The sequence below is a fragment of the Coregonus lavaretus genome, assembly GCF_964263955.1.
Source record: "Coregonus lavaretus genome assembly, chromosome: 17".
Classification (NCBI taxonomy): domain Eukaryota; kingdom Metazoa; phylum Chordata; class Actinopteri; order Salmoniformes; family Salmonidae; genus Coregonus; species Coregonus lavaretus.
This window is the reverse complement of record NC_140004.1, coordinates 5304177-5331112: the sequence shown is the minus strand read 5'-3', so window position 1 is coordinate 5331112 and position 26936 is coordinate 5304177. Positions and strand designations below refer to the sequence as shown.

The 26936-nt window shown below is 44.8% G+C and overlaps 1 protein-coding gene across 1 annotated transcript in view; it reads left to right on the top strand.

Moving 5' to 3' along the window:
- Positions 1 to 2491: 2491 nt before the first annotated feature.
- The window catches only part of LOC311144536 (rhotekin-like), an 80370-nt gene continuing 55925 nt past the window's right edge, over positions 2492 to 26936 (top strand). Inside the window, exon 1 of the mRNA XM_084180558.1 lies at positions 2492 to 2662. Within this exon, the coding sequence (XP_084036684.1) occupies positions 2567 to 2662 (96 nt within the window). The 5' untranslated portion in view covers positions 2492 to 2566. The remainder of the gene's footprint in view (positions 2663 to 26936) is intronic.

Genomic DNA, 26936 nt, shown 5'->3' with positions numbered 1-26936 from the left:
GTAGGCCTAATAGTTTTCATCATTCTATACTGATAGTAGCTTATTTTTAGTTTTATTTAAATTGGAGAACTCTATCCATTAGCCAATTTTTCTCCTCTTGAGGATGCCTCTTTTTAAATGGACATCGATTTCCTGAATATTAGTAAGTAATGAAAGATTGATATAATTTGTGACTTGTATTATCAAATATGCATTTGAATTGGCCATCTCAAAAGCCATTGACCCCATGACTGACATTATGCATAATAGCTCTCTCTCTCTTAAAGATGCACTATGCAGAAATCGCTCCGCCATTTCCAGGTTGCTAAGATTCTAATAGTTAGCCTAATTTCAGTTTATGTGACTAAACAAGCAGTCATTGTGCAGAGAATCATTGTACCATCTAAACTGCTGTGAAATATATTTTCCAGAACCAGAAATATTGTATATTCACCTGTTTGAAGCTGGTGTACAAAACCAAAAGTAAAAGACACAAAAACGAAACTTCAGAACGAAAGCATAGAAATAGCACACATAGAACATATCTACCGCTTCTTAGACTTGCTTTCAATGGGAATGAAAGATCTATAACTCTAATTTATATGTGAATTTGGTCGGGTCACCCAAAAAGTTAGCTTTAATAGATTAATAAACTGAACAAAAATATAAACGCAACATGCAACAATTTCAAAGATTTTACTGAGTTACAGTTCATATAAGGAAATCAGTCCATTGAAATAAATTCAATAGACCCTAATGTCTGTGCAAAGTTGCTGGATACGCGTCGATCCAGAGCATCCCAAACGTGCTCAATAGGTGACATGTTTGGTGAGCATGCAGGCCATGGAAGAACTGGGACATTTTCAGCTTCCAGGAATTGTGTACAGATCCTTGCGACATGGGGCCGTGCATTATCACGCTGAAACATGAGGTGATGGCGGCAAATGAATGGCACGACAATGGGCCTCAGAATCTTGTCACGGTATATCTGTGCATTCAAATTGCCATCAATAAAATGCAATTATGATTGTTGTCCCTAGCTTATGCCTGCCCATACCATTACCCCACCGCCACCATGGGGCACTCTGTTCACAATGTTGACATCAGCAAACCGCTCGCCCACATGACGCCATACACGTAGTCTGCGGTTGTGAGGCTGGTTGGACGTACTTCCAATTCTCTAAAATGATGTTGGAGGCATCTTATGGTAGATAAATTAACATTAAATTCTCTGGCAACAGCTCTGGTGGACATTCCATGCTCCTTCAAAACTTGAGACATCCGTGGCATTGTGTTGTGTGACAAAACTGCACATTTTAGAGTGGCCTTTTATTGTCCCCAGCACAAGGTGCACCTGTGTAATGATCATGCTGTTTAACCAGCTTCTTGATATGCCACACCTGTCAGGTGGATAGATTATCTTGGCAAATGATAAATGCTCACTAACAGGGATGTAAACAAATTTGTGCACAACATTTTTGAGAAATAAGCTTTTTGTGTGGGTATGGAACATTTCTGGGATATTTTATTTCAGCTCATGAAACATGGGACCAACACTTTAAATGTTGCATTCATATTTTTGTTCAGTGTAATAATTCAGATTATGTTCTCATCTCATTGGTTGTCACCTTTTTGCTTTGTGGCACCAATGTTTTCGGGGTTAATCTTTAATTTGCTATTAGGTTAGGCATATTTTCAAGCCGTAATAATGCGCTGTCTGATACAGTTTAATTTCATCATTTGTTATCAAGTGTCTGAAAATAACAAAGCTACCTCCCCCTCCCCAATCCCTTTTTAAATGCCCCTTTGTCTGTTATTTCGTAGGTCATGCAGACTAAAATATTCTCCCCCTCACATACTTTGTATTTTTATTTTATATTTAATGCTCCGTTGCGAGAGGAGCGTTGTATGGGTTAATTTAGCGCAAGGTCCCCCGGCTCCGGTGGTAAGTATTGCGCACAGTGGAGTTGTTGTGGTGTTCGCTCCCGCGGAGGCGATGCCCTTTTGTCGAGAGGTCTTGTCACAGCGGACAGACAGCACTCTCAATCAGGACGCAAGGACGCAAAGAGAAGAATTGCATTAAAAAAGCACCATTCTTTCCCATACTGCCAAGGAGGAGGGTTGACTGTGGGTGTTTGAGAAGCCCTTTGTTGCTTGAAAAAAAAAGTAGGCAAGAATATGCACTGTGGACTAGCTGTATGTTTTATGAACAGTGTTACTGTATGCTGTTAGGGCGACCCACGGCTCTGCGTGTTGTGGACTTTGGAAGTTTTAACACAGAGAAACTGGTTTGGATATACTTCAGAAGACGAAAAGGTTACGGTGTATGCTAATTGTTTTTGGACACTTGTGCGTCGCGCGACCTGTACTTTACTTTATCTATCAGCAAATTATCAAAATGGATCTAATTTGAAAGTACAGTCTCTTTTTTCATGTTTGTTTTCATCTCCCACCGTGAGCGTTCTTGGCTTTGAGTACTCAGCTCCCATAAACGCTTTTAATTTGTAACATATTAAGTACATTTTGAGGGTTGGAAGTGAACATTTCAAGTATAGGCTAACTCAATTTGTGGATACCTCTTCGAGGGATGCCAATGGACAGATACGCAGACATGGAGGACAAACTGCGTATTTTGGAGGACCTGAACATGATGTACATCCGCCAGATCGCCCTGAGTTTACAGGTAATGTAGCCGACCAGTCCTTATGGAAGCTGTCACTGTCAGTCCTCATAGACAGTCCCTCCAGACTCTCTCACAGGCTCTGTCTGATATCCTCTCTCTTCTTTCACCTGCCATTGAATGTGCAGTGTTGTCATGTCATATCTTTGCAGTCTGACCCAAGTCATGCAGGGCGTTTCAGTGGTGACATTTTCAAGCTTAGGGTGTCAAAAGACAGGGAGAGAGGTAAAGCTGTTTGGCATGCAGTCTATCTCAGACTGAGTGTATGATGTGGCAGGGACCAGGTAAGGTGGATAGGCTCTCACTTCCCCCCTGAGCTGTTACAACTGTGTACAGTACATGAGCCAGTTTACTGAGTGAGATCACAGCTGTGCTGCTTTTACATGTTATGTTAAAAGTTGAGGGGGTGTAGCTGAACAATGTCTCTGACAAAGGGATTATGTATACTCTGCTGTGGTCTCCGGATGGCCAAGCTAGCTCTCAGTGAGAGAAAATTGAAAACAACACGCCATCTACAGTTAGTTATTCTCTAACCCGGTTTTACTAACACTGTCTGCAGCTGCACATGTGGGACTCGCAAGTCCCCAAAGGGGCATAAGTGTGTGTGTGTGTGTGTGTGTGTCAGAGGGAGGGAGAGGAAGAAATAATGATGCAATACTTATAAATATCAATACCTAACAAAGTGAAATAGGACTGTACTGGTTCCAACTTACTCAGATGGTGTGACGTCATTGATGTGAACATTATGCTTAACAATTCAGTCATTTTGGTAATGATCTGAGCATAACACAGTCCACCTCAAAGAGAATTTGATGAGCAGAGGAAATAGCTATAGCATCTCAATATCTTAGTCTGGGGAGATAGGCAGGAGACACATGGCCATTGGAATTAATACAGGAAATATATCAGAAGGACATTTTAATGCTTCATTTTTTGGGCTTTTGGCTGCTCTGTTGTAAAACTATGTTGGCTCTGTGCTCTGCAGCTGTTGTGCGTTAGGGTGTTGGGGGCGTGTTATCGAAATGACAATGGGAGTGCCAGCCACCGCTGGGCACTGAAGGGTGCTGTGTGGGGCAGTAATATCACCCATGGCACAGTTTGGCATCTCACTTCCAGTATACACACAGAGGTGTGTCTTAGTTCATCTGTTCCAAACAGACAGCCAGGTGGTCCATGTGGCTGTCTAATGGGCACACACACATGCACAATGTGCCAACCCCCTTTTCAGACCCCATACATATACTCAGAGTGGAGCTGGCTTCTCTCTCTCTCTCTCTTTTTTAGAATAAAGGCACCAGGTTGCACTAACTGGCACTCTGTCATTTAGACAGAAACCAGATGGGTCTCTATTGTGTTCTCCTATAGTACTCCTAACCAGAACAAAATTTAGAATGCTGGCTTTGCCCCTGGTGTTCCCTGCCTCCCTGTTGAACTCCTAACCTATCAACCCCTCAGAATCATAATTGACACACTCATGAGTTGTAACCTTTCATTCCAGCCACCAAATGTCAATCAGTCTCAAACCACTCAATTATACTCCATGAAAGAGCTTCCTTTAAGCCACTGACTTGTTTACTGCACAGACAAACTGGAAGAAGCCAGTCAGTGTACATGCTGAATCTGTGTTCTATGCTGGCAGAAAACGGTGGCAGATTACTCTCTCAACAAAGACATCCTAATTGGGTTGTCAGTCTGTGTAACATCTCAGTAAACAGAATTGCTTGGACAGGCTTGTTTCTCTTCAGTGTCCCCCCCCCCCTCCTTCCCTGCCTGGGTGGGTTGCTGGAACAGTGATTCTTTGTATGTGGTGGAGCTGTGTGGCCCACTGGAACTCCAGGATGACTTCTTCTCTGTCTGCTGCAGAGAGGCCTCCAATCAGCCGTAGCATAATTTGTTTCTGCCCTAAAGGTAATTTAGAAGAGTGCTGTGGATGATCCAGGTGCTATGGTCTAAAAACACTGTCAACTTCCCCTTTTGTTGTTACTGTTGCTGTCTGGGAGGACTGTGCCTGTCCAGGGGGGAAACATGAGTTCTTAGCTTAGTTCCTCTGAGCTCTACTGGTAAGACATCCATTTGCTCATAGAGGGGCAGTCGTTCTGAGCTCCTGTGGTTACATAGAATAAGTGAACAAACCATGGTGAGGAAGCAGCAGAGCCCGCATTCTAGACATATAACTCAGTATTTCCCTTATATTCATTTAGTGTGGGCCACCGCTGCTAAATCATTGCCACCACCCCAAAAAATATGATTACATATATATGTGTTTAATATATGTATGTATGTATGTATGTTTGTTTATGGCGATGGTAAAACGTTTTCAGTGTAAACTTAAATGACTAAAACCAGATATAAATCATGTAGAAAAGATACTGGAGCTATATATAAAAAAAAAAAAAAAAAGATTATCTTTGAGAACTAACAATCACCAAAATAAAAAGGAGACAGTTGAGGAGAATCCAGAATTCCCAAAATGTCATGGTTTTGTTATGTTTGAGTCACTCAGGTAGCATAAGAACACAGCATAAGCCATGGCAAAATGTGTAGAATTGCAGGAAATTTGCTGTAAAACTCCACATGTTCTCTCAGCCCCATGACAAAATGTCACCGCTGCTGAAAAAAATCCTAGGGGAAACACTGGTCCATAACTTCTTGGTTTGTTTTCAGTCATCTAGAAAGACTTTCTTCTACTCCTCCTAACGTCCCAGTTGGTTTTAACAAGTACCTTTTGAATGGTAACGACCACATTCTTGGCTCCTCTGTGAGCTGATTCTTGTTTTCCTTTTTTACATGGCTGTTGCTCACCTCCGTTACGACGCTCATAAGGGCCACAGTAAAACACCTCGTCAGTGACAGCGCTGTGAAACCCTTTTGTCTCTGGAATGCAGGAATTCCCAGCCCACACTGCTGCTGGCTGATGGGAACAGGAAACAGCCCGGTGAAACGAGTGGTTCCCAATAGAGGGTCCGCATGATGTCATAGCACAGCCTGTACGGACACACACATGGGCGCACACACACACACACGAGCACACGCACGCACACTACTTACACACTTAACTGTATACTGTAGATTATTGACTGATATAGTGGATATGCCTCATGTCTGAGTGACTGAGTAGTGCTCTCCAGTCTCCAGGGCCCTGTCCTACATGTCACTGGCCAGTCCCATGCTCCCTGTCCTCTTACTGAGAGGTCACAGGCAGAAGGGAGGGCCCTAGATGGCCACTCTCTCCCATGGCTATAATTAGTCTGGAGGCTGTGTGGTCTGGAGAGTGGCCCAGAGGGCTGTCTAAGGTCATATACCAATGTGCATTGGTCATGTATTGATGAAGCTACAGCAACAATAATATGTTACTTACCACCAGAGTATGTGAGCTGGGCGAGGAGCGGAGCGTGCCCAATTTGACTGGAGCTCGGAGCGAGATTCCCAAAGGCTGGAAGCTTGGCCTTCTCGGCCACTCCAATAGCGCTCCAGTAGAACTCACTTAATGAGCTCAGGGCACGCCCGGCCCAGCATGCATTTGTAGTCTACTTGTGTGCTGCTATAGCCCCTTGCTTCAGCTACTGTCATGGAGGTCGCTAAATATTTTCATAAAGAAACTGATAAAACACACAGGTGCAAAATCAAGGTGACTTACAAAGATGAGGACCAAAAGAGGGAGTGCGGTGATGTAGTGTCCACAACTAAAGAATCATTGTGGAATCTGAAAAGACACGTATCCCGAAAGCATGATTGTGTACTTACTATGTGCACATGCTAAAAGAAAGGAACGAGGTGGGTAGTTAATTAAGTGTGTCATTGTAGCAAAGTATTTATAAACTAAAAATCAGATCTCTTAAAAGTTTACTTCATTTTTGTTCTATTATCTATGCAACAGGCCATAATTGATTTTGGCCCAATAGGCCTGGCATATTCCAACTTTCAAGGAGCTTACCATTTAAACTGGGTTATTTTGCCTAAAAACCTTTAGGCCTACCATTAGAAAAAAAAAAAAACTCTGCATCCCTGCCCAGCCTGGCAAGAGTGTCCAAAAGGGTGTTTAGCATCCCCAGTGGCTCAGCTAGTGCTCTCCAGGGACCATCACATGAGCCTGAAGCTACAGACTTGTTTCTAAAAATGAATTCAAAGGCACTGTAGACTGAGCCTAATTTATTGTTTAATTTGTATTTCACAGCGTATATGCGCAATTTATAGACTATAATGATTTAATACAACAAAATGTTGTTTAAATGCTGAGAGCTTAATGTCCCTGACTCCCTGTGTGTCACACTCGCAAATGCTTCACAATGTATTTCTTTGTAGGCTATAGCCTTGAAATAATATAGCCTAAATAAATCATTTGCATTCCTTCTTAGGCTCTCTGTCTGGCTCCTGACCTACACTACATGACCAAAAGTATGTGAACATCTCATTCCAAAATCATGGCCATTAATATGGAGTTGGTCCCCCCTTTGCTGCTATAACAGCCTCCACTCTTCTGGGAAGGCTTTCCACTAGATGTTGGAACATTGCTGTGGGGACTTGCTTCCATTCAGCCACAAAAGCATTCGGGCTCTGATGTTGGGCGATTAGGCCTGGCTTGCAGTTGGCGTTCCAATTCATCCCAAAGGTGTTCGATGGGATTGAGGTCAGGGCTCTGTGCAGGCCAGTCAAGTTCTTCCACACCGATCTCGACAAACCATTTCTGTATGGACCTCGCTTTGTGCACAGGGGCATTGTCATGCTGAAACAGGAAAGGGCCTTCCCCAAACTATTGCCACAAAGTTGGAAGCACAGAATCGTCTTGAATGTCATTGTATGCTGTAGTGTTAAGATTGCCCTTCACTGGAACTAAGGAACCTAGCCTGAACCATGAAAAACAGCCCCAGCCCATTATTTATCCTCTATCAAACTTTACAGTTGGCACTATGCATTGGAGCAGGTAGCGTTTTCCTGGCATCCGCCAAACCCAGATTAGTCCGTCGGACTGCCAGATGGTGAAGCGTGATTCATCACTCCAGAGAACACGTTTCCACTGCTCCAGAGTCCAATGGTGGCAAGCTTTACACCACTTCAGCCGACGCTTGGCATTGCGCATGGTGGTCTTAGGCTTGTGTGCGGCTGCTCGGTCATGGAAACCCATTTCATGAAGCTCCCGACGAACAGTTCCCATTCTGTGAGCTTATGTGGCCTACCACTTCGCGACTGAGCCATTGTCGCTCCTAGACGTTTCCACTTCACAATAACAGCAGTTACAGTTGACCGGGAGCTCTAGCAGGGCAGACATTTTATGAACTGACTTGTTGGAAAGGCGGTGTCCTATGACGGTGCCACGTTGAAAGTCACTGAGCTCTTCAGTACCAATGTTTGTCTATGGAGATTTCATGGCTGTGTGCTCTATTTTATACACCTGTCAGCAACAGGTATGGCTGAAATAGCTGAATCCCCTAATTTGAAGGGGTGTCCACGTACTTTTGTGTATATAGTGTATTTAGAGTTTATATGCTGTTTAATATGACATGTAGCCTATTTGAAATGACGAGCGCTTCTTACATTACCTTTTCATGTTTATTAAAATACTTTTCATTCAAATCATATGGTTTGGTTTCAATACTTCAAAACCCAATGGTAAGTCCAGGTAGTCACAAAAAAAGATGGGTGTTGGTTAAATTGTGATTTTAATGAATGGAGCTAATTTGGAGCGGCAGTTTTTTTCCCTGTGAGCGCGGAGCGGTTTTTAGCAGAGCGGTTGGAAAGGAGGTGAGCGATGAGCGGGATTTCCGACCGCTCAGCTCCGCTCACATACTACGCTCGCATACTCTCTGTGTGTGTGTGTGTGTGTGTGTGCGTGATCCTACACCCAGCTCTCACACCGGGAGTGCCCTTCCCCACTCAGCAGGGGTCCAGACTGGAGCACAGCAGGATACTACTGGGCTGCTGAACCCCTCCCCTCCTCTTGTTGCTCCTGACGCCGCCGGCGCGCTGCTGCCACTGCCTCTGATTGGCGAGTGACTAGACAGATCACAGATCAGCTGCTCAGGATTAGTTAACCCAACAAGTAACACCCCAGTAAGACCCAGCCAGCCCTACCCAGGCTGAACAACAAAACACTGGCATGGCTACTTTGATATCCACAGGGATGATACTGACAACTCTGACAACTTGTTGGGTGCAACAAAAGGATAGAATACCTCATTTATTTGAATGATATTTTTTGGTTGAATGTGTGGTTGTGAAATGCATGGTGGCTACTTACTGTACGTGTACAGTAATGTAGACTAACAAGGCAGATGTGAATGCCTGAGTCACTGCTTGAGTAACCTGCTGCTGATCCTCGCATGCTGATGCCATGGTAACAGAGCTGCTGACCCCCTGGTCATGACTTCCATGGGGTCAATGGTGGGGTGCTGCCGGACGGTCGGGTTTGACCTCTCACACAACCCTAAACTAGCCATGGCCAGAGTCAGTTTCAGATCCACTGCCCTGCTCTGGGTCTTGAAAGGTGAATGGAACCAGTTAAACTGCCTGAACACCTACAGCCTACTTCAGACAGGCTGCCATCACATACTTAGGCACAGATGAGCAGAAGAAATAGTGTACATTCAAAGGTACTGCAAAGGTCCATCCACCCATTCATTCCTCCATGTATCCATCCATTCATTGAGTCAGCAAGGAGATCCAGGGTCTCCTCTCCAACTGTTGGTTCAGCTGTAAGATTGTTGAAGTAGCCTAACTGATCCCAGACCTGCCTTCCACAGAGAAGGTGTGCTAAGCCAACCCAGATAGGCCTCTGGTGTAGCTGAATATACAGTCCTGCATGAGGCCAAAACATTCCTACACAATGGGTCACTTCATCTCACTGCGTCACGCCACTACTCCCTTACTATGCATGTGTGTGCTAGTGAGGTTGTGTGTGTGTGCGCATGTATGTTTTTGAAGAGTAGTAGCTATGTCAGTTAGCCTTTATACAGAATCATGTTGTTTCGGTGAGGGACACTACATGTCTATGCTCATCCTGATCTCTCTCTGGGTTCTATCGTAAATGTGACTCTGTCTTTGCATCTGTCTCTTTGGGACTGTCACTTTTTCTCTTTGTGTGCCTGTTTTTGCAACTGTGCCCTGCTTGGCTGTGCCACCGCTATGCCCTGCAGTTGTGGAAAGGGAGTGGGCATGGGGGGAGGTGGTGGAGAAAGGGGGCATTGTATATGTTCACCCACACCCCTTACCCCCCTGGCCTTAGCCCTGCAGCCCCCCCTGCCAAGCCCTCCACTGGCCCCAGCTTGGGTCTTGGTGTGGTTAGGACTAGGAGCAGGCCTCAATGGGCACTCTGTGTGTGCAGGAACCAGTGAAATGCCTCGGCTTGAGCCAGCTTCCTTTGAAAAACACCAGCCAGGAGCCAGGAGGGTGCAGGAGGAGATTGCCAGCCTAGCAACAGCAGCTGGGCCCGACCCTGCCTCTCCAACCCCTCCTTCTCTCCCCTCTCTCTCCCTGCTGCCCACTCTCTCCTTCCACTCTAACGTCCTGTTCTGGCCTTCCATGCACTCGATCTCTAACAAGTTGAATTCTCTCTATTCTCATCCACACTCCTTTGCCAAATCTCTACCATGACCTTGCTTTCTCTCTTCTTTCTCTATTTTCTTCCTAGCCTAGCACACCTCACACACACTGAGCACTATGGCATAATAATAATAATAATATGCCATTTAGCAGACGCTTTTATCCAAAGCGACTTACAGTCATGCGTGCATACATTTTTGTGTATGGGTGGTCCCGGGGATCGAACCCACTACCTTGGCGTTACAAGCGCCGTGCTCTACCAGCTGAGCTACAGAGGACCACATGGCATGATAAGATGTACATCAATACAGTGCCAGAGCAAATCAAATCAACCTGATTCGAATTGTCACTGAGTAGAAAGTTGTACATTCAATCCCCCCAAAAAAGCAAACAAGCCAAAAGAGTTTTTAAAAACCACACTTGAATTATAGTGTCAACAACCTCACAAGTAACTGGCTTGCACAAGCGGTGAAATTAAAAACGTCATATTCCATCGTAAAACACAAGTCATAAAAACCTCAAAAGATACTCTGGAGATGCAGCTGGCTGTGGATGTTGTTTTTACAGATGGTGGATATATTTGAATGTATATAAATGTACTGATTGTGTGTGAAAAAAGCATTTGTTGATGGTGTATTTTTTGTGCTCATAGACGTTTGCTTTTCTATTTGTACATGTAATTGGATGTAATTTCAGTCTGTGGTTATTCTGTTTGTGTACTTTTGAGATTACAGTATTTGTACATGTGCACATGAATGTCTTTGTGAAATCTTTTGTGATTATACAAGTGAATTTTGGCATGGACTTGGGTTTCTGTTCTATGTTAGTATTAGTTAGTGTATTTTTATCTGTGTATCTCTGTGTGTCTATGTGTGGGAGTTGATACATCGGTCTGCCTTTTGTGTATTACAGTATGTGTGCATATTAGCCAGTCCATTTTTGTTATACACTGCTCAAAAAAATAAAGGGAACACTAAAATAACACATCCTAGATCTGAATGAATGAAATAATCTTATTAAATACTTTTTTCTTTACATAGTTGAATGTGCTGACAACAAAATCACACAAACATTATCAATGGAAATCAAATGTATCAACCCATGGAGGTCTGGATTTGGAGTCACCCTCAAAATTAAAGTGGAAAACCACACTACAGGCTGATCCAACTTTGATGTAATGTCCTTAAAACAAGTCAAAATGAGGCTCAGTAGTGTGTGTGGCCTCCACGTGCCTGTATGACCTCCCTACAATGCATGGGCATGCTCCTGATGAGGTGGCGGATGGTCTCCTGAGGGATCTCCTCCCAGACCTGGACTAAAGCATCTGCCAACTCCTGGACAGTCTGTGGTGCAACGTGGCGTTGGTGGATGGAGCGAGACATGATGTCCCAGATGTGCTCAATTGGATTCAGGTCTGGGGAACGGGCGGGCCAGTCCATAGCATCAATGCCTTCCTAATAATATTCCTCTTGCAGGAACTGCTGACACACCCCAGCCACATGAGGTCTAACATTGTCTTGCATTAGGAGGAACCCAGGGCCAACCGCACCAGCATATGGTCTCACAAGGGGTCTGAGGATCTCATCTCGGTACCTAATGGCAGTCAGGCTACCTCTGGCGAGCACATGGAGGGCTGTGCGCCCCCCAAAGAAATGCCACCCCACACCATGACTGACCCACCGCCAAACCGGTCATGCTGGAGGATGTTGCAGGCAGCAGAACGTTCTCCACGGCGTCTCCAGACTCTGTCACGTCTGTCACGTGCTCAGTGTGAACCTGCTTTCATCTGTGAAGAGCACAGGGCGCCAGTGGCGAATTTGCCAATCTTGGTGTTATCTGGCAAATGCCAAACGTCCTGCACGGTGTTGGGCTGTAAGCACCATCCCCACCTGTGGACATCGGGCCCTCATACCACCCTCATGGAGTCTGTTTCTGACCGTTTGAGCAGACACATGCACATTTGTGGCCTGCTGGAGGTCATTTTGCAGGGCTCTGGCAGTGCTCCTCCTGCTCCTCCTTGCACAAAGGCGGAGGTAGCAGTCCTGCTGCTGGGTTGTTGCCCTCCTACGGCCTCCTCCACATCTCCTGATGTACTGGCCTGTCTCCTGGTAGCGCCTCCATGCTCTGGAACACTACGCTGACAGACACAGCAAACCTTCTTGCCACAGCTCGCATTGATGTGCCATCCTGGATGAGCTGCACTACCTGAGCCACTTGTGTGGGTTGTAGACTCTGTCTCATGCTACCACTAGAGTGAAAGCTCTAAAGTTCATTTAGCGGACAAGATTTCCTTAGAATTCTGTGGCATTATTTTATATTATTTTATAGTATGAAGAATACAATTGAACAAAGCTGAATAAAATAGAAAGGATATTTTCTCCAAACGATTTGAGGGAGTGCTGTAATGTAGATGCAGGGGGTCAGGAAGCAAGTGCAGTTAGTGAGTTTAATGACGAAGAACATGGAACGATACAAAACAAGAGAAGAGTCTAACAGGAAACATTGTCTGGTGGGTGATAACAACGGAGTGCTAGATAAAGGGGAAGTAATCAGGGACGTGATGAAGTCCAGGTGTGCCTAATGATGAGGCGCAGGTGTGCATAATGAAGGTTGCCAGGTGTGGGTAAAGATGGGTTGCCAGGACTGGTTGTTAGTAGACCGGCGACATCGAGCACCGGAGAGGGGGAGCGGGTGTAGACGTGACAAGTGCGCACATGTGGCTATTCTGTGTTGAGCGGGTAACAAAGAAACAGGTCCTCCTATATGCTTAATTTAGAGTTATTTATGTAACTTTAGTTGTGATACAAAAGTTGGGCTATATGTTTTGATTTTTAAAACATTCTACGGCTGCATGATGCAACTAATGATGATTTGAAAAAGGTCACATAAAAGGCATGAGCTCTGCTTTGTTTTTTGCGCAGGCTGTACACACTTCATCTGTTTCTCATTCACAATTTGACAAGCACTTGATAATGCCTCGAATTTTCTGGCGGCATCCCCTTTGTGTGGCCGTAATGCCCCCTAAAAAAATCCATTACTTTTGCGGCCAGTGGCTGTTGTGCCCTTGGGCTGAATATAATAATTACAATTCCCTGCTGCGTGCTCCGAAGCATCTCTCACTCACATGGCACTCATTGACGTGATCGGGTCTTTCTAACAGGCTACAAGTGAAGAAAGACATATAGGGGACGCAACTGAGCACGTCCTTATCCAAATCCGAGGCGCATATTGAAGATATTGGAAGAACTTTCCAAATTTCTTCACATTCTTCACACAATGTACACACGGCAGTAGGCTATAAGCACGAATGTTCCATTAGCGGAAAAACACCATTATCCAACATGACCGCGAATGCAATTATGCATGTAATGCTTTTATTATAAAGGTGCATCTTTATGGTGAAAATTATCTTCCCCAAACTTGAAACTCACGCGCTGATATGTATGACAGTTAGGCTCTACACCTATTGTAAAGCGGATTAATGTGCTTCATTTTAGGAAGTTATTTGGCCAATTTAGTTGTGATACAAACCTTATGAAAACATATAGACCTATGGGCTAGGCTACATTAGGTGTGCGACTATGATTTTAAAAAGTCCAAAAAAAAAGGCATTCATTGCTTGTTGCCTTACACTGGGCATCATTCACAAGTGATAATATATCATTCACAAGTGATAAGCTAATATTGTCACCCATCAGACTTGATTTAATCTTTACATATACTAAATAATATATGTGTGAAATTTGTTTTGATTTAGAATGGACCATTATCATGCACCTGTCTCGAAACGCGCAGGGGGAAAAAATACCAGGCAGTTAGCAAGTATGGTAGGCTGTTAAAGACCATCAGCAGCATCAGAGCATGGATAAGCTTAATTACCATGACTAAATCGTTATGTGGAATTTGATTGCCTTCATGACTCGTGACCGCTGGTGTGGCGGTAATACGGTCACCGTAACAGCCCTAATCCTAACTCCCCCTGAGACACCCTCGGAGAGTGGGGTCACGGCCAGGGTGTGCGCGTGTGTGTGTGTGTGTGTGTGTGTTTGCATGCGTGTTACAGGGCCCCTGTAGTTCTGAGGCTCAGAAGGAGAGAAAAGCTGTCAATGCTCATAAATAACTCTAAACCCTACCAGTCACTCTGAGCCACACATGGCCCAATTCTAGGGCTCTTATTATTTTGCTTGTTCTATATACAGTGAGGGGAAAAAAGTATTTGATCCCCTGCTGATTTTGTATGTTTGCCCACTGACAAAGAAATTATCAGTCTATAATTTTAATGGTAGGTTTATTTGAACAGTGAGAGACAGAATAACAACAACAAAATCCAGAAAAACGCATGTCAAAAATGTTATAAATTGATTTGCATTTTAATGAGGGAAATAAGTATTTGACCCCCTCTCAATCAGAAAGATTTCTGGCTCCCAGGTGTCTTTTATACAGGTATTGAGCTGAGATTAGGAGCACACTCTTAAAGGGAGTGCTCCTAATCTCAGCTTGTTACCTGTATAAAAGACACTTGTCCACAGAAGCAATCAATCAATCAGATTCCAAACTCTCCACCATGGCCAAGACCAAGGAGCTCTCCAAGGATGTCAGGGACAAGATTGTAGACCTACACAAGGCTGGAATGGGCTACAAGACCATCGCCAATCAGCTTGGTGAGAAGGTGACAACAGTTGGTGCGATTATTCGCAAATGGAAGAAACACAAAATAACTGTCAATCTCCCTCGGCCTGGGGCTCCATGTAAGATCTCACCTCGTGGAGTTGCAATGATCATGAGAACGGTGAGGAATCAGCCCAGAACTACACGGGAGGATCTTGTCAATGATCTCAAGGCAGCTGGGACCATAGTCAGCAAGAAAACAATTGGTAACACACTACGCCGTGAAGTTCTGAAATCCTGCAGCGCCCGCAAGGTCCCCCTGCTCAAGAAAGCACATATACAGGGCCGTCTGAAGTTTGCCAATGAACATCTGAATGATTCAGAGGAGAACTGGGTGAAAGTGTTGTGGTCAGATGAGACCAAAATCGAGCTCTTTGGCATCAACTCAACTCGCCTTGTTTGGAGGAGGAGGAATGCTGCCTATGACCCCAAGAACACCATCCCCACCGTCAAACATGGAGGTGGAAACATTATGCTTTGGGGGTGTTTTTCTGCTAAGGGGACAGGACAACTTCACCGCATCAAAGGGACGATGGACGGGGCCATGTACCGTCAATTCTTGGGTGAGAACCTCCTTCCCTCAGCCAGGGCATTGAAAATGGGTCGTGGATGGGTATTCCAGCATGACAATGACCCAAAACACACAGCCAAGGCAACAAAGGAGTGGCTCAAGAAGAAGCACATTAAGGTCCTGGAGTGGCCTAGCCAGTCTCCAGGCCTTAATCCCATAGAAAATATGTGGAGGGAGCTGAAGGTTCGAGTTGCCAAACTTCAGCCTCGAAACCTTAATGACTTGGAGAAGATCTGCAAAGAGGAGTGGAACAAAATCCCTCCTGAGATGTGTGCAAACCTGGTGACCAACTACAAGAAACGTCTGACCTCTGTGATTGCCAACAAGGGTTTTGCCACCAAGTTCTAAGTCATGTTTTGCAGAGGGGTCAAATACTTATTTCCCTCATTAAAATGCAAATCAATTTATAACATTTTTGACATGCGTTTTTCTGGATTTTTTTGTTGTTATTCTGTCTCTCACTGTTCAAATAAACTTACCATTACAATTATGGACTGATCATGTCTTTGTCAGTGGGCAAACGTACAGAATCAGCAGGGGATCAAATACTTTTTTCCCTCACTGTATATATATACAGTGTATTCGGAAAGTATTCAGACCCCTTCCCTTTTTCCACATTTTGTTATATTACAGCTTTATTCTAAAATGTATAAACAAATATTTTAAAAAAACTCAATCTACACACAATACCCCATAATGACAAAGCGAAACAGGTTTTTAGATTTTTTTGCAAATGTATTAATACATTACCCCATAATGACAAAGCGGAATAATATTAGAAATAAAAACAGATACCTTATTTACATAAGTACTCAGACCCTTTGCTTTGAGACTTGAAATTGAGCTCAGGTGCATCCAGTTTCCATTGATCATTTAAATTTACGTCATTTAGCAGACGCTCTTATCCAGAGCGACTTACAAATAGGTGCATTCACCCTATAGCCAGTGGGATAACCACTTTACAATATTTTTTATTTTATTTATTTTTTAGGGGGGGGGTGGGGGTAGAAGGATTACTTTATCCTATCCCAGGTATTCCTTAAAGAGGTGGGGTTTCAAATGTCTCCGGAAGGTGGTGAGTGACTCCGCTGTCCTGGCGTCGTGAGGGAGCTTGTTCCACCATTGGGGTGCCAGAGCAGCGAACAGTTTTGACTGGGCTGAGCGGGAACTATGCTTCCGCAGAGGAAGGGGAGCCAGCAGGCCAGAGGTGGATGAACGCAATGCCCTCGTTTGGATGTAGGGACTGATCAGAGCCTGAAGGTACAGAGGTGCCGATCCCCTCACAGCTCCATAGGCAAGCACCATGGTCTTGTAACAGATGCGAGCTTCAACTGGAAGCCAGTGGAGTGTGCGGAGGAGCGGGGTGACGTGAGAGAACTTGGGAAGGTTGAACACCAGACGGGCTGCGGCATTCTGGATGAGTTGTAGGGGTTTAATGGCACAGGCAGGGAGCCCAGCCAACAGCGAGTTGCAGTAATCCAGACGGGAGATGACAAGTGCCTGGATTAGGACCTGTGCCGCTTCCTGTGTAAGGCAGGGTCGTACTCTCTGAATGTTGTAGAGCATGAACCTGCAGGATCGGGTCACCGCCTTGATGTTAGCGGAGAACGACAGGGTGTTGTCCAGGGTCACGCCAAGGCTCTTCGCACTCTGGGAGGAGGACACAACGGAGTTGTCAACCGTGATGGCGAGATCATGGAACGAGCAGTCCTTCCCCGGGAGGAAGAGCAGCTCCATCTTGCCAAGGTTCAGCTTGAGGTGGTGATCCGTCATCCATACTGATATGTCTGCCAGACATGCAGAGATGTGATTCGCCACCTGGTTATCAGAAGGGGGAAAGGAGAAGATTAGTTGTGTATCGTCAGCGTAGCAATGATAGGAGAGGCCATGTGAGGATATGACAGAGCCAAGTGACTTGGTGTATAGGGAGAATAGGAGAGGGCCTAGAACTGAGCCCTGGGGGACACCAGTGGTGAGAGCACGTGGTTCGGAGACAGCTTCTCGCCACGCCACTTGGTAGGAGCGACCGGTCAGGTAGGACGCGATCCAGGAGTGAGCCGCGCCGGAGCTCGCAATGAGTCATCAAGCCACGGAGCTGGAGGGGAGGACCGAGCCGGCCGGGAGGATAGGGGACACAGAGAGTCAAAGGATGCAGAAAGGGAGGAGAGGAGGGTTGAGGAGGCAGAATCAGGAGATTGGAGGGAGAAGGATTGAGCAGAGGGAAGAAATGATAGGATGGAAGAGGAGAGAGTAGTGGGAGAGAGAGAGCGAAGGTTGCGGCGGCGCATTACCATCTGTGTAGGGGCAGAGTGAGTAGTGTTGGAGGAGAGCGAGAGAGAAAAGGATACAAAGTAGTGGTCGGAGACATGGAGGGGAGTTGCAGTGAGATTAGTAGAAGAGCAGCATCTAGTAAAGATGAGGTCAAGCGTATTGCCTGCCTTGTGAGTAGGGGGGGACGGTGAGAGGGTGAGGTCAAAAGAGGAGAGGAGTGGAAAGAAGGTGGCAGAGAGAAATGAGTCAAATGTAGACGTAGGGAGGTTGAAATCCCCCAAAACTGTGAGGGGTGAGCCATCCTCAGGAAAGGAACTTATCAAGGCATCAAGCTCATTGATGAACTCTCCAAGGGAACCTGGAGGGCGATAGATGACAAGGATATTAAGCTTAAATGGGCTAGTGACTGTGACAGCATGGAATTCAAATGAGGAGATAGACAGATGGGTTAGGGGAAAAATTGAGAATGTCCACTTGGGAGAGATGAGGATTCCTGTGCCACCACCCCTCTGACCAGATGCTCTCGGGGTATGCGAGAACACATGGTCAGACGAGGAGAGAGCAGTAGGAGTAGCAGTGTTTTCAGTGGTAATCCATGTTTCCGTCAGCGCCAGGAAGTCGAGGGACTGGAGGGTAGCATAGGCTGGGATGAAGTCAGCCTTGTTGGCAGCAGAACGGCAGTTCCAGAGGCTGCCTGAGACCTGGAACTCCAGGTGTGGGGTGCGTGCAGGGACCACCAGGTTAGAGAGGCAGCAGCCACGCGGTGTGAGGCGTTTGTGTAGCCTGTGCGGAGAGGAGAGAACAGGGATAGGCAGAGGCATAGTTGACAGGCTGTAGCAAATGGCTACAATAATGCAGAGGAGATCGGAATGAAATGAACTAAACATCTGGGAAAGGAGAGAGTAAAAACCAAAACTCCCAAATATAACTCTCCCAACTTCACCTCAGAAACTATAATTGTTTCACTGAACCACCCGAATAAAACTCTCCCAACTTCCACTTTAGAAATTAGAATTGTTGTGAACTACAGCGGTTCAATGTTTCAAGGAATAGACTCAACTTACTTTATTCAGCTAGCTAACTATGACGCTATAGCTAACTAGCATGCTAGCATCCAATAACACACAGTTTAGCACCAATACTTGGTTACAACAAACTACCTATAGTGTGTTAACACACTAAACAGATAATTCGTGTCCGTGTCTAGTTCCTTTCATAACGCAGCAATAATTAAACGTTGGCTAGCTAGCACAAATATATTGTATTTAGCTGCTACAGTACAGCTAGCTGGTCGTGTTGGCTAGCTAGCAATGGCTGCTGTCTTGACTTTGTTTGAAAAACGGCGGCGCTGCGAACAAATGTAGCTGGCTAAAAGGATATTGTATTTAGTTGCTACCGTTGCTAATAGCTACTCGCCAGCTAGTCCAGGAGGTGAGTTAGCTAGCTAGCTAGCTTCGTGCTACACCCGGCACCGCCGAATACAATGCTAACCTACAATAACTACCCACAACAGCCCACGATGCCTACCTATAATACCTAATAATATACAGCCCACGATGCCTACCTATAATACCTAACTACAATCTAAATACATAGTTTAAGCCTTACTCGACAAAGCCCAAGCTATGTATAAAGCCAAACTTACCCGACGCCAGCTGTCTGGGTGGCAGACTGCAATCAGTAGCTGTAATTAAGTACAGTAGCTACTAACTACCTAACGTTAATGCCTCGAATAATGAGGTTAGAAAAACAGCTGAATGGTAGGTAGCTACATCCTTGAGATGTTTCTACAACTTGATTGGAGTCCACCTGTGGTAAATTCAATTGATTGGACATTATTTGGAAAGTCACACACCTGTCTATATAAGGTCCCACAGTTGACAGTGCATGTCAGAGCAAAAACCAAGCCATGAGGTCGAAGGAATTGTCCGTAGAGCTCCGAGACAGGATTGTGTCGAGGCACAGATCTGGGGAAGGGTGTCGTGCCAATTCTACGCAGGGACACTCGAAGTCAATCTTAAATGAAAAATTGTTTATTAACAGCAAGCTGGAGAGGTTCCAACAAACTTGATGCACATAGTACACGTCTGTCAGGAGCTCTATCGGGGCAGTCCCGTTAGATCTCTTATATACTGCTTACAGACACATTACATAGGCATTATTTAGTTTATTCATCTTTCATAATTAATTCAACATTAACGTTTGGTTCATGCATGTGACCGACCAATACTGGTTCATGCATGTGACAGACCAATACCTCACAAGGCTTCTTCTCTCCAAGCTGAGACCTTGAAACTGAGATATCCTTTCGTTCTCAAAACAAGGTTCTGGGCGTACTGCCAAATTGCAGATACTGATAGTGAGGATTTGTTCAATCAGTCACTTGCATAAACACAGAAAATGGTTATTAGAAAAGCACAAACATAACATTTTCCATCACATTCCCTCCTCTTATCACTCAATCTGTGATAATTATCATTACATTTTAAGGTAAGCATTAGATTATAGCTTCTATCAAAAGGTTCTAAACTTCTATTAAAGTAAGGAAAATCAACACATAAAACCAGACACTTCATCATTTCAAACCACTCATTCTGGGTTAAACAATCTTAGTAGTATCTTAGTACTTATTGCCTGCGTCCGTAACGGGTCCGCGGCAAACGACCACCCCTCATCACTGTCAAACGCTCCCAAAAACACTTCAGCGAGCAGGCCTTCCTAATTGACCTGGCCCAGGTATCCTGGATGGATATAGATCTCATTCCGTCAGTAGAGGATGCCTGGTTGTTCTTTAAAAGTAATTTCCTCTCAATCTTAAATAAACACGCCCCATTCAAAAAATACAGAACTAAGAACAGATATAGCCCCTGGTTCTCCTCAGACTTGACTGCCCTTGACCAGCACAAAAACATCCTGTGGCGTACTGCATTAGCATCAAATAGCCCCCGCGATATGCAACTTTTCAGGGAAGTTAGGAACCAATATACACAAGCAGTTAGGAAAGCAAAGGCTAACTTTTTCAAACAGAAATTTGCATCCTGTAGCACTAACTCCAAAAAGTTTTGGGACACTGTAAAGTCCATGGAAAATAAGAGCACTTCCTCCCAGCTGCCCACTGCACTGAGGCTAGGAAACACTATCACCACCGATAAATCTACAATAATTGAGAATTTCAACAAGCATTTTGCTACGGCTGGCCATGCTTTCCACCTGGCTACCACTACCCTGGCCACCAGCTCTGCACCCTCCGCTGCAACTTGCCCATGCCCCCCCCCGCTTCTCCTTCACACAAATCCAGACAGCTGATGTTCTGAAAGAGCTGCAAAATCTGGACCCCTACAAATCATCTGGGCTAGACAATCTGGACCCTTTCTTTCTAAAAACTAGCCGCCGAAATTGTCGCAACCCCTATTACTAGCCTGTTCAACCTCTCTTTCGTAACGTCTGAGATCCCCAGAGATTGGAAAGCTGCCGCGGTCATCCCCCTCTTCAAAGGGGGTGACACTCTAGATCCAAACTGTTACAGACCCATATCCATCCTGCCCTGCCTTTCAAAAGTTTTTGAAAGCCAAGTCAACAAACAGATCACCGACCATTTCGAATCCCACCGTACCTTCTCCGCTATGCAATCCGGTTTCCGAGCTGGTCATGGGTGCACTTCAGCCACGCTCAAGGTCCTAAACGATATTATAACCGCGTTCGATAATAGACAGTACTGTGCAGCCGTTTTCATTGACCTGGCCAAGGCTTTCGACTCTGTCAACCACCGCATTCTTATTGGCAGACTAAATAGCCTTGGTTTCTCAAATGACTGCCTCGCCTGGTTCACCAACTACTTCTCAGATAGAGTTCAATGTGTCAAATCGGAGGGCCTGTTGTCTGGACCTATGGCAGTCTCTATGGGGGTTCAATTCTTGGGCCGACTCTTTTCTCTGTGTATATCAATGACGTCGCTCTTGCTGCTGGTGACTCTCAGATCCACCTCTACGCAGACGACACCATTTTGTATACATCTGGCCCTTCATTGGACACTGTGTTAACAAACCTCCAAACGAGCTTCAATGCCATACAACACTCCTTCAGTAGCCTCCAACTGCTCTTAAACACTAGTAAAACTAAATGCATGCTCTTCAACCGAACGCTGCTTGCACCCGCCCACCCGACTAGAATCACTACTCTCGACGGGTCTGACCTAGAGTATGTGGACAACTACAAATATCTAGGTGTCTGGTTAGACTGTAAACTCTCCTTCCAGACTCACATTAAGAATCTCCAATCCAAAGTTAAATCTAGAATCGGTTTCCTATTTCGCAACAAAGCCTCCTTCACTCATGCTGCCAAACATGCCCTCGTAAAACTGACTATCCTACCGATCCTTGACTTCGGCGATGTCATTTACAAAATAGCCTCCAACACTCTACTCAGCAAATTGGATGTAGTCTATCACAGTGCCATCCGTTTTGTCTCCAAAGCCCCATATAATACCCACCACTGTGACCTGTACGCTCTTGTTGGCTGGTCCTCACTACATATTCGTCGCCAAACCCACTGGCTCCAGGCCATCTATAAATCACTGCTAGGCAAATCCCCGCCTTATCTTAGCTCATTGGTCACCATAGCAACACCCACCCGTAGTCTGCGCTCCAGCAGGTATATCTCACTGGTCATCCCCAAAGCCAACACCTCCTTTGGCCGCAATTCCTTCCAGTTCTCTGCTGCCAATGACTGGAACAAATTGCAAAAATCTCTGAAGCTGGAGACTCTTATCTCCCTCAATAACTTTAAGCATCAGTTGTCAGAGCACCTTACCGATCACTGCACCTGTACACAGCCCATCTGAAATTAGCCCGCCCAACTACCTCATCCCTATATTGTTATTTATTTTGCTCATTTGTACCCCAGTATCTCTATTTGCCCATCATCTCTTGCACATCTATCATTCCAGTGTTAATACTAATTGTAATTATTTTGCACTATAGCCTATTTATTGCCTTACCTCCATAACTTGCTACATTTGCACACACTGTATATATATGTATTTCTGTTGTATTTTTGACTTTGTTTTGTTTTACCCCATATGTAACTCTGTGTTGTTGTTTTTTATCGCACTGCTTTGCTTTATCTTGGCCAGGTCGCAGTTGTAAATGAGAACTTGTTCTCAACTGGTTTACCTGGTTAAATAAAGGTGAAATAAAAAAAAAATAAAAAAAAAGTATGCTAATACTATCATCATAATAAACGTTATACTTCTATTAACGGGAGTGAATTTATCAAAAATACACACACCTAAACAGCATGTTAAATAACACAACTAGGCAAACTAAGAAGAAAAAAACACGCTGCAGCCCATTTGACAACTTGGATGGAAAATTACTGAGGATAATAGCGGACGATATTGCCACATCTTCAATTTAAGCCTACTAGAAAGTGTGTGCCCTCAGTCCTGGAGGGAAGCAAAAGTTATTCCCCTACCTAAGAATAGTAAAGCCCCCTTAACTGGCTCAAATAGCCGACCAATCAGCCTGTTACCAACCGTTAGTAAACTTTTGGTAAAAATGGTGTTTGACCAGATAAAATGCAATTTTACAGGAAACAAATTGACAACAGACTTTCAGCACGCTTATAGGGAAGGACATTCAACAAGCACAGCACTTACACAAATGACTGATGGTTGGCTGAGAGAAATTGATGATAAAAAGATTGTGGGGGCTGTTTTGTTAGACTTCAGCGCGGCTTTTGACATTATCGATCGTAGTCTGTTGCTGGAAAAACATATGTGTTATGGCTTTACACCCCCTGCTATATTGTGGATAAAGAGTTACCTGTCTAACAGAACACAGAGGGTGTTCTTTAATGGAAACCTCCAACAAAATCCAGGTAGAATCAGGAATTCCCCAGGACCGCTGTCTAGGCCCCTTACGTTTTTCAATCTTTACTAACGACATGCCACTGGCTTTGAGTAAAGCCAGTGTGTCTGTGTGTGCGGATGACTCAACACTATACACGTCAGCTACCACAGCGACTGAAATGACAGCAACGCTTAACAAAGAGCTGCAGTTTGTTTCAGAATGGGTGGCAGTCTCCTGTAGCTCAATTGGTAGAGCATGGCGCTTGCAACGCCAGGGTTGTGGGTTCGATTCCCACGGGGGGCCAGTATGAAAAATGTATGCACTCACTAACTGTAAGTCGCTCTGGATAAGAGTGTCTGCTAAATGACTAAAATGTAAATGTAAAAGGCATTTTTCTTATCAATGTTATAGTAAAGTTCACCACTTAAACGGACCCAAACCACTTAACCGGTCCCTTTCGCTCAAGACTCCTTCTACTTTGCCTCTGGCCTCAAATACATTTGCACATAAATCATTCCATCTAACCCATAACACATTAATTGCTCCACTTATATAGTTATAAACATACTAAAAACTTGCAAAAGTCAATTAGTCAGTTACAAAAAAAAAATCAGTTTCCAACAATCCCTCATCTGGAACAATGATCACACATGTTCCACACGACCTAGAAACCATATTGACTTTCACAGGGAAGAGAGAGAACACATGTTATAACAGTTTCACACCAACCTTGATAAGAATGGGATTGGGGCAAGGTTAGCCTAAGCTACAATCTAGTGGCTCTCCTCACATTTTGCAACGACAGGGTTGTGGGTTCGATTCCCACGGGGGGCCAGTATGGAAAAATAAAAAAATGTGTGCACTCACTAACTGTAAGTAGCTCTGGATTAGAGTGTCTGCTAAATGACAAGAAAAAAAATAAGGTACAGTAAATGTAAAATGCACATAAAATCAACAGTGTAATGTTTGAATTCAGTCTTTGGACTAATCATTTTCCCATATTCTCCAAACTGTTGCTACCATGCTTATGCATTTCATATTTCTTCTGTAAGAAACATTTAAATGTAGTCCTATCCATATAGGCCAATTCCCACAAGTGTAAAGGGTTAAGGTTATATTGGAGGGTCTGGCTGATGCCTGTTGATGGCTGTGAGGATACCTATTGGTGTAAATTCCCCAGAGAGTACTGTGGGAGCTGAGACTGTCAGAGGCTCTGGGATGGGCAGGGCCGGCTGTTGAAAGGGGCCTCTGTTGTTGAGCGAGGTATTGAAATGCCCGGACAGCCTGTTCTCCCCTCTGCCTCCGGATGATGATGTCAGTGGAACAAACCCTAAGACAGGGTGATGTCATGCTATCCCCTACCTACCAGCTCGTGATTAGGGGTCACTAGCACAGGGTCACAGAAGGAGTGGGGGTCTGGGGTGTTGAAACTGTGCCCTTTTTTAAGTTGGCTGACTTTGACTCTGGGACGGCTTCCCATAAGGCTGTCTGTCTGCCTGTTGTGTTGCGAAACTCTCTTATCCTGCACCTGCTGTATGCAGGCACATTTTCTCTCACTCTCTTTTTCTCTCTCTCGTGGATCATTCCTCTAAAAGCTGTGAAAAAGCTCCTGGCCAGTTTGCACTTTCATATTAGGTGCCGTGTAGCTCAGGTGGTAGAGCATGGCGCTTGCAACGCCAGGGTTGTGGGTTCGATTCCCACGGGCTGTATGAAAAAAAATGTATGCACTCACTAACTGTAAGTCGCTGTGGATAAGAGCGTCTGCTAAATGACTAAAATGTCATATTAAATTTGCTGCTTTGGGCTGCCGATGGACAACTCAGCCCAGTTAACACTTGGCAGGAGAGGGAGGGGTAGAGGGAGAGGGAGAAAATAAGAAATTGGAGAGGGAGGGCCAGAGGGAGACCGAGAGATGTATGTGCAGAATGTACAGGAGAAAAGAGGAAAAGAGCCCCACAAGCACAACAGCCTTCCCTGTGTAAAGAAGCAGATTGCCATGTCCTTCCTCCAGCAGGGGAACCGTATGGGCGTCTAATCTCTTCATCACTGAGAGACAAAGGTTAAGCCAGTTTACTGTAGTGCTAGAGGAGCGACGCAGCGGGGCAGAGGAAGGAGCGCAGCAGGCCTTTTCATTGGATCTGGGAAGCACACAGCTCACTCACCATTGGCTGAAGAGGACACTTGTCTGTCCCAAAGACCCCTTGTTAACCCCTGCTATGCCAAGACCCTCTCAGACAAAGTGTCATTGGTCAGTGTGTCAGGTCACCGGTCATGTTCATTAGATAATGTGTCAGGGACACTTAGTCTGAACCTAAGCCCCCTTGACCCCACGGTTGTTGATCACGGCTGTCTTGTAATGCCTGTTGCTGAGAGAATCTAGAAGGATCCATTTAGGATTCCATGTATTACAATAGTTGAATAATATCAGATTCAGTATGTCTGCCATTTTGTAAAATGTCAAATTCACTTCTTGCAGTCCAAGCGGACAGTTGAAAACCAAAACATCCCATTTTGTTACTAAAATAAACCGAACACAGCCTGTCATGTGCTGTTCTGATTTAATGGTCCATTTTACTGGACAGTTTGTGCACTCACAATGAGTGTGGTAAAAAAAAAAACACTGTTCTTGACCGAAATGTGCCCTTGCCACTAGGTAGGAAATAGGCCACGTCATCATGTCTCAAGCCCTCATAATACAATTTACTATCAAAGACGAAATCCATCGAAAGTAGGAAAGAAAGTAGCACAAGCACAGAGTGTTGGAGAATGGTGGCTGGATGGACGGACAGACAGACTGTGATGGAGAAAGCAGGACAGCGATAACTAAGACGCGAGACTTGGCTCTTGATGTGTATGACGAAGGAAGGAAGGAAGGAAGGAAGGGAGCTCTAGGGACTAACTGCTCAGATAGGAAGAGAGATGGTTGTTTGTTTGGAAAGCATTTCTGTCAGTGAGAGAGTAAATAGGAAGGAAGGGGTCTCAGTGGGACACAGCTAGAGAGGTTAGACAGACCAATGGAATGCCCGCAGTGGAATGCAAGGCATCAGACTATGGCTGCGTCCCAAATGGCACCCTATTTATTTTATATAGGAAATAGGGTGCCATTTGGGATGCAAGGATGCAACCTAGGTCCTCTGTTGTTGTTGTCATTGGAGCAAATCAAACATCCGACCATTTATTCAGTATTGACATAGTCATTTGAGGATTACAGTTGGGATTTTTTTGTGGTCCTTTGGTTAGCCACTCCATTTTATCACTTACTGTATGCTGTCAGTGTGCAGTTGTTATCTGTTTTATATATCTGTTTCTCTTGTGTGACCATACATGGTGTGTCTGGTTGTTGTTGTTATTTAGTGTGTATGGCAGTGTATTCTGGGTTCCA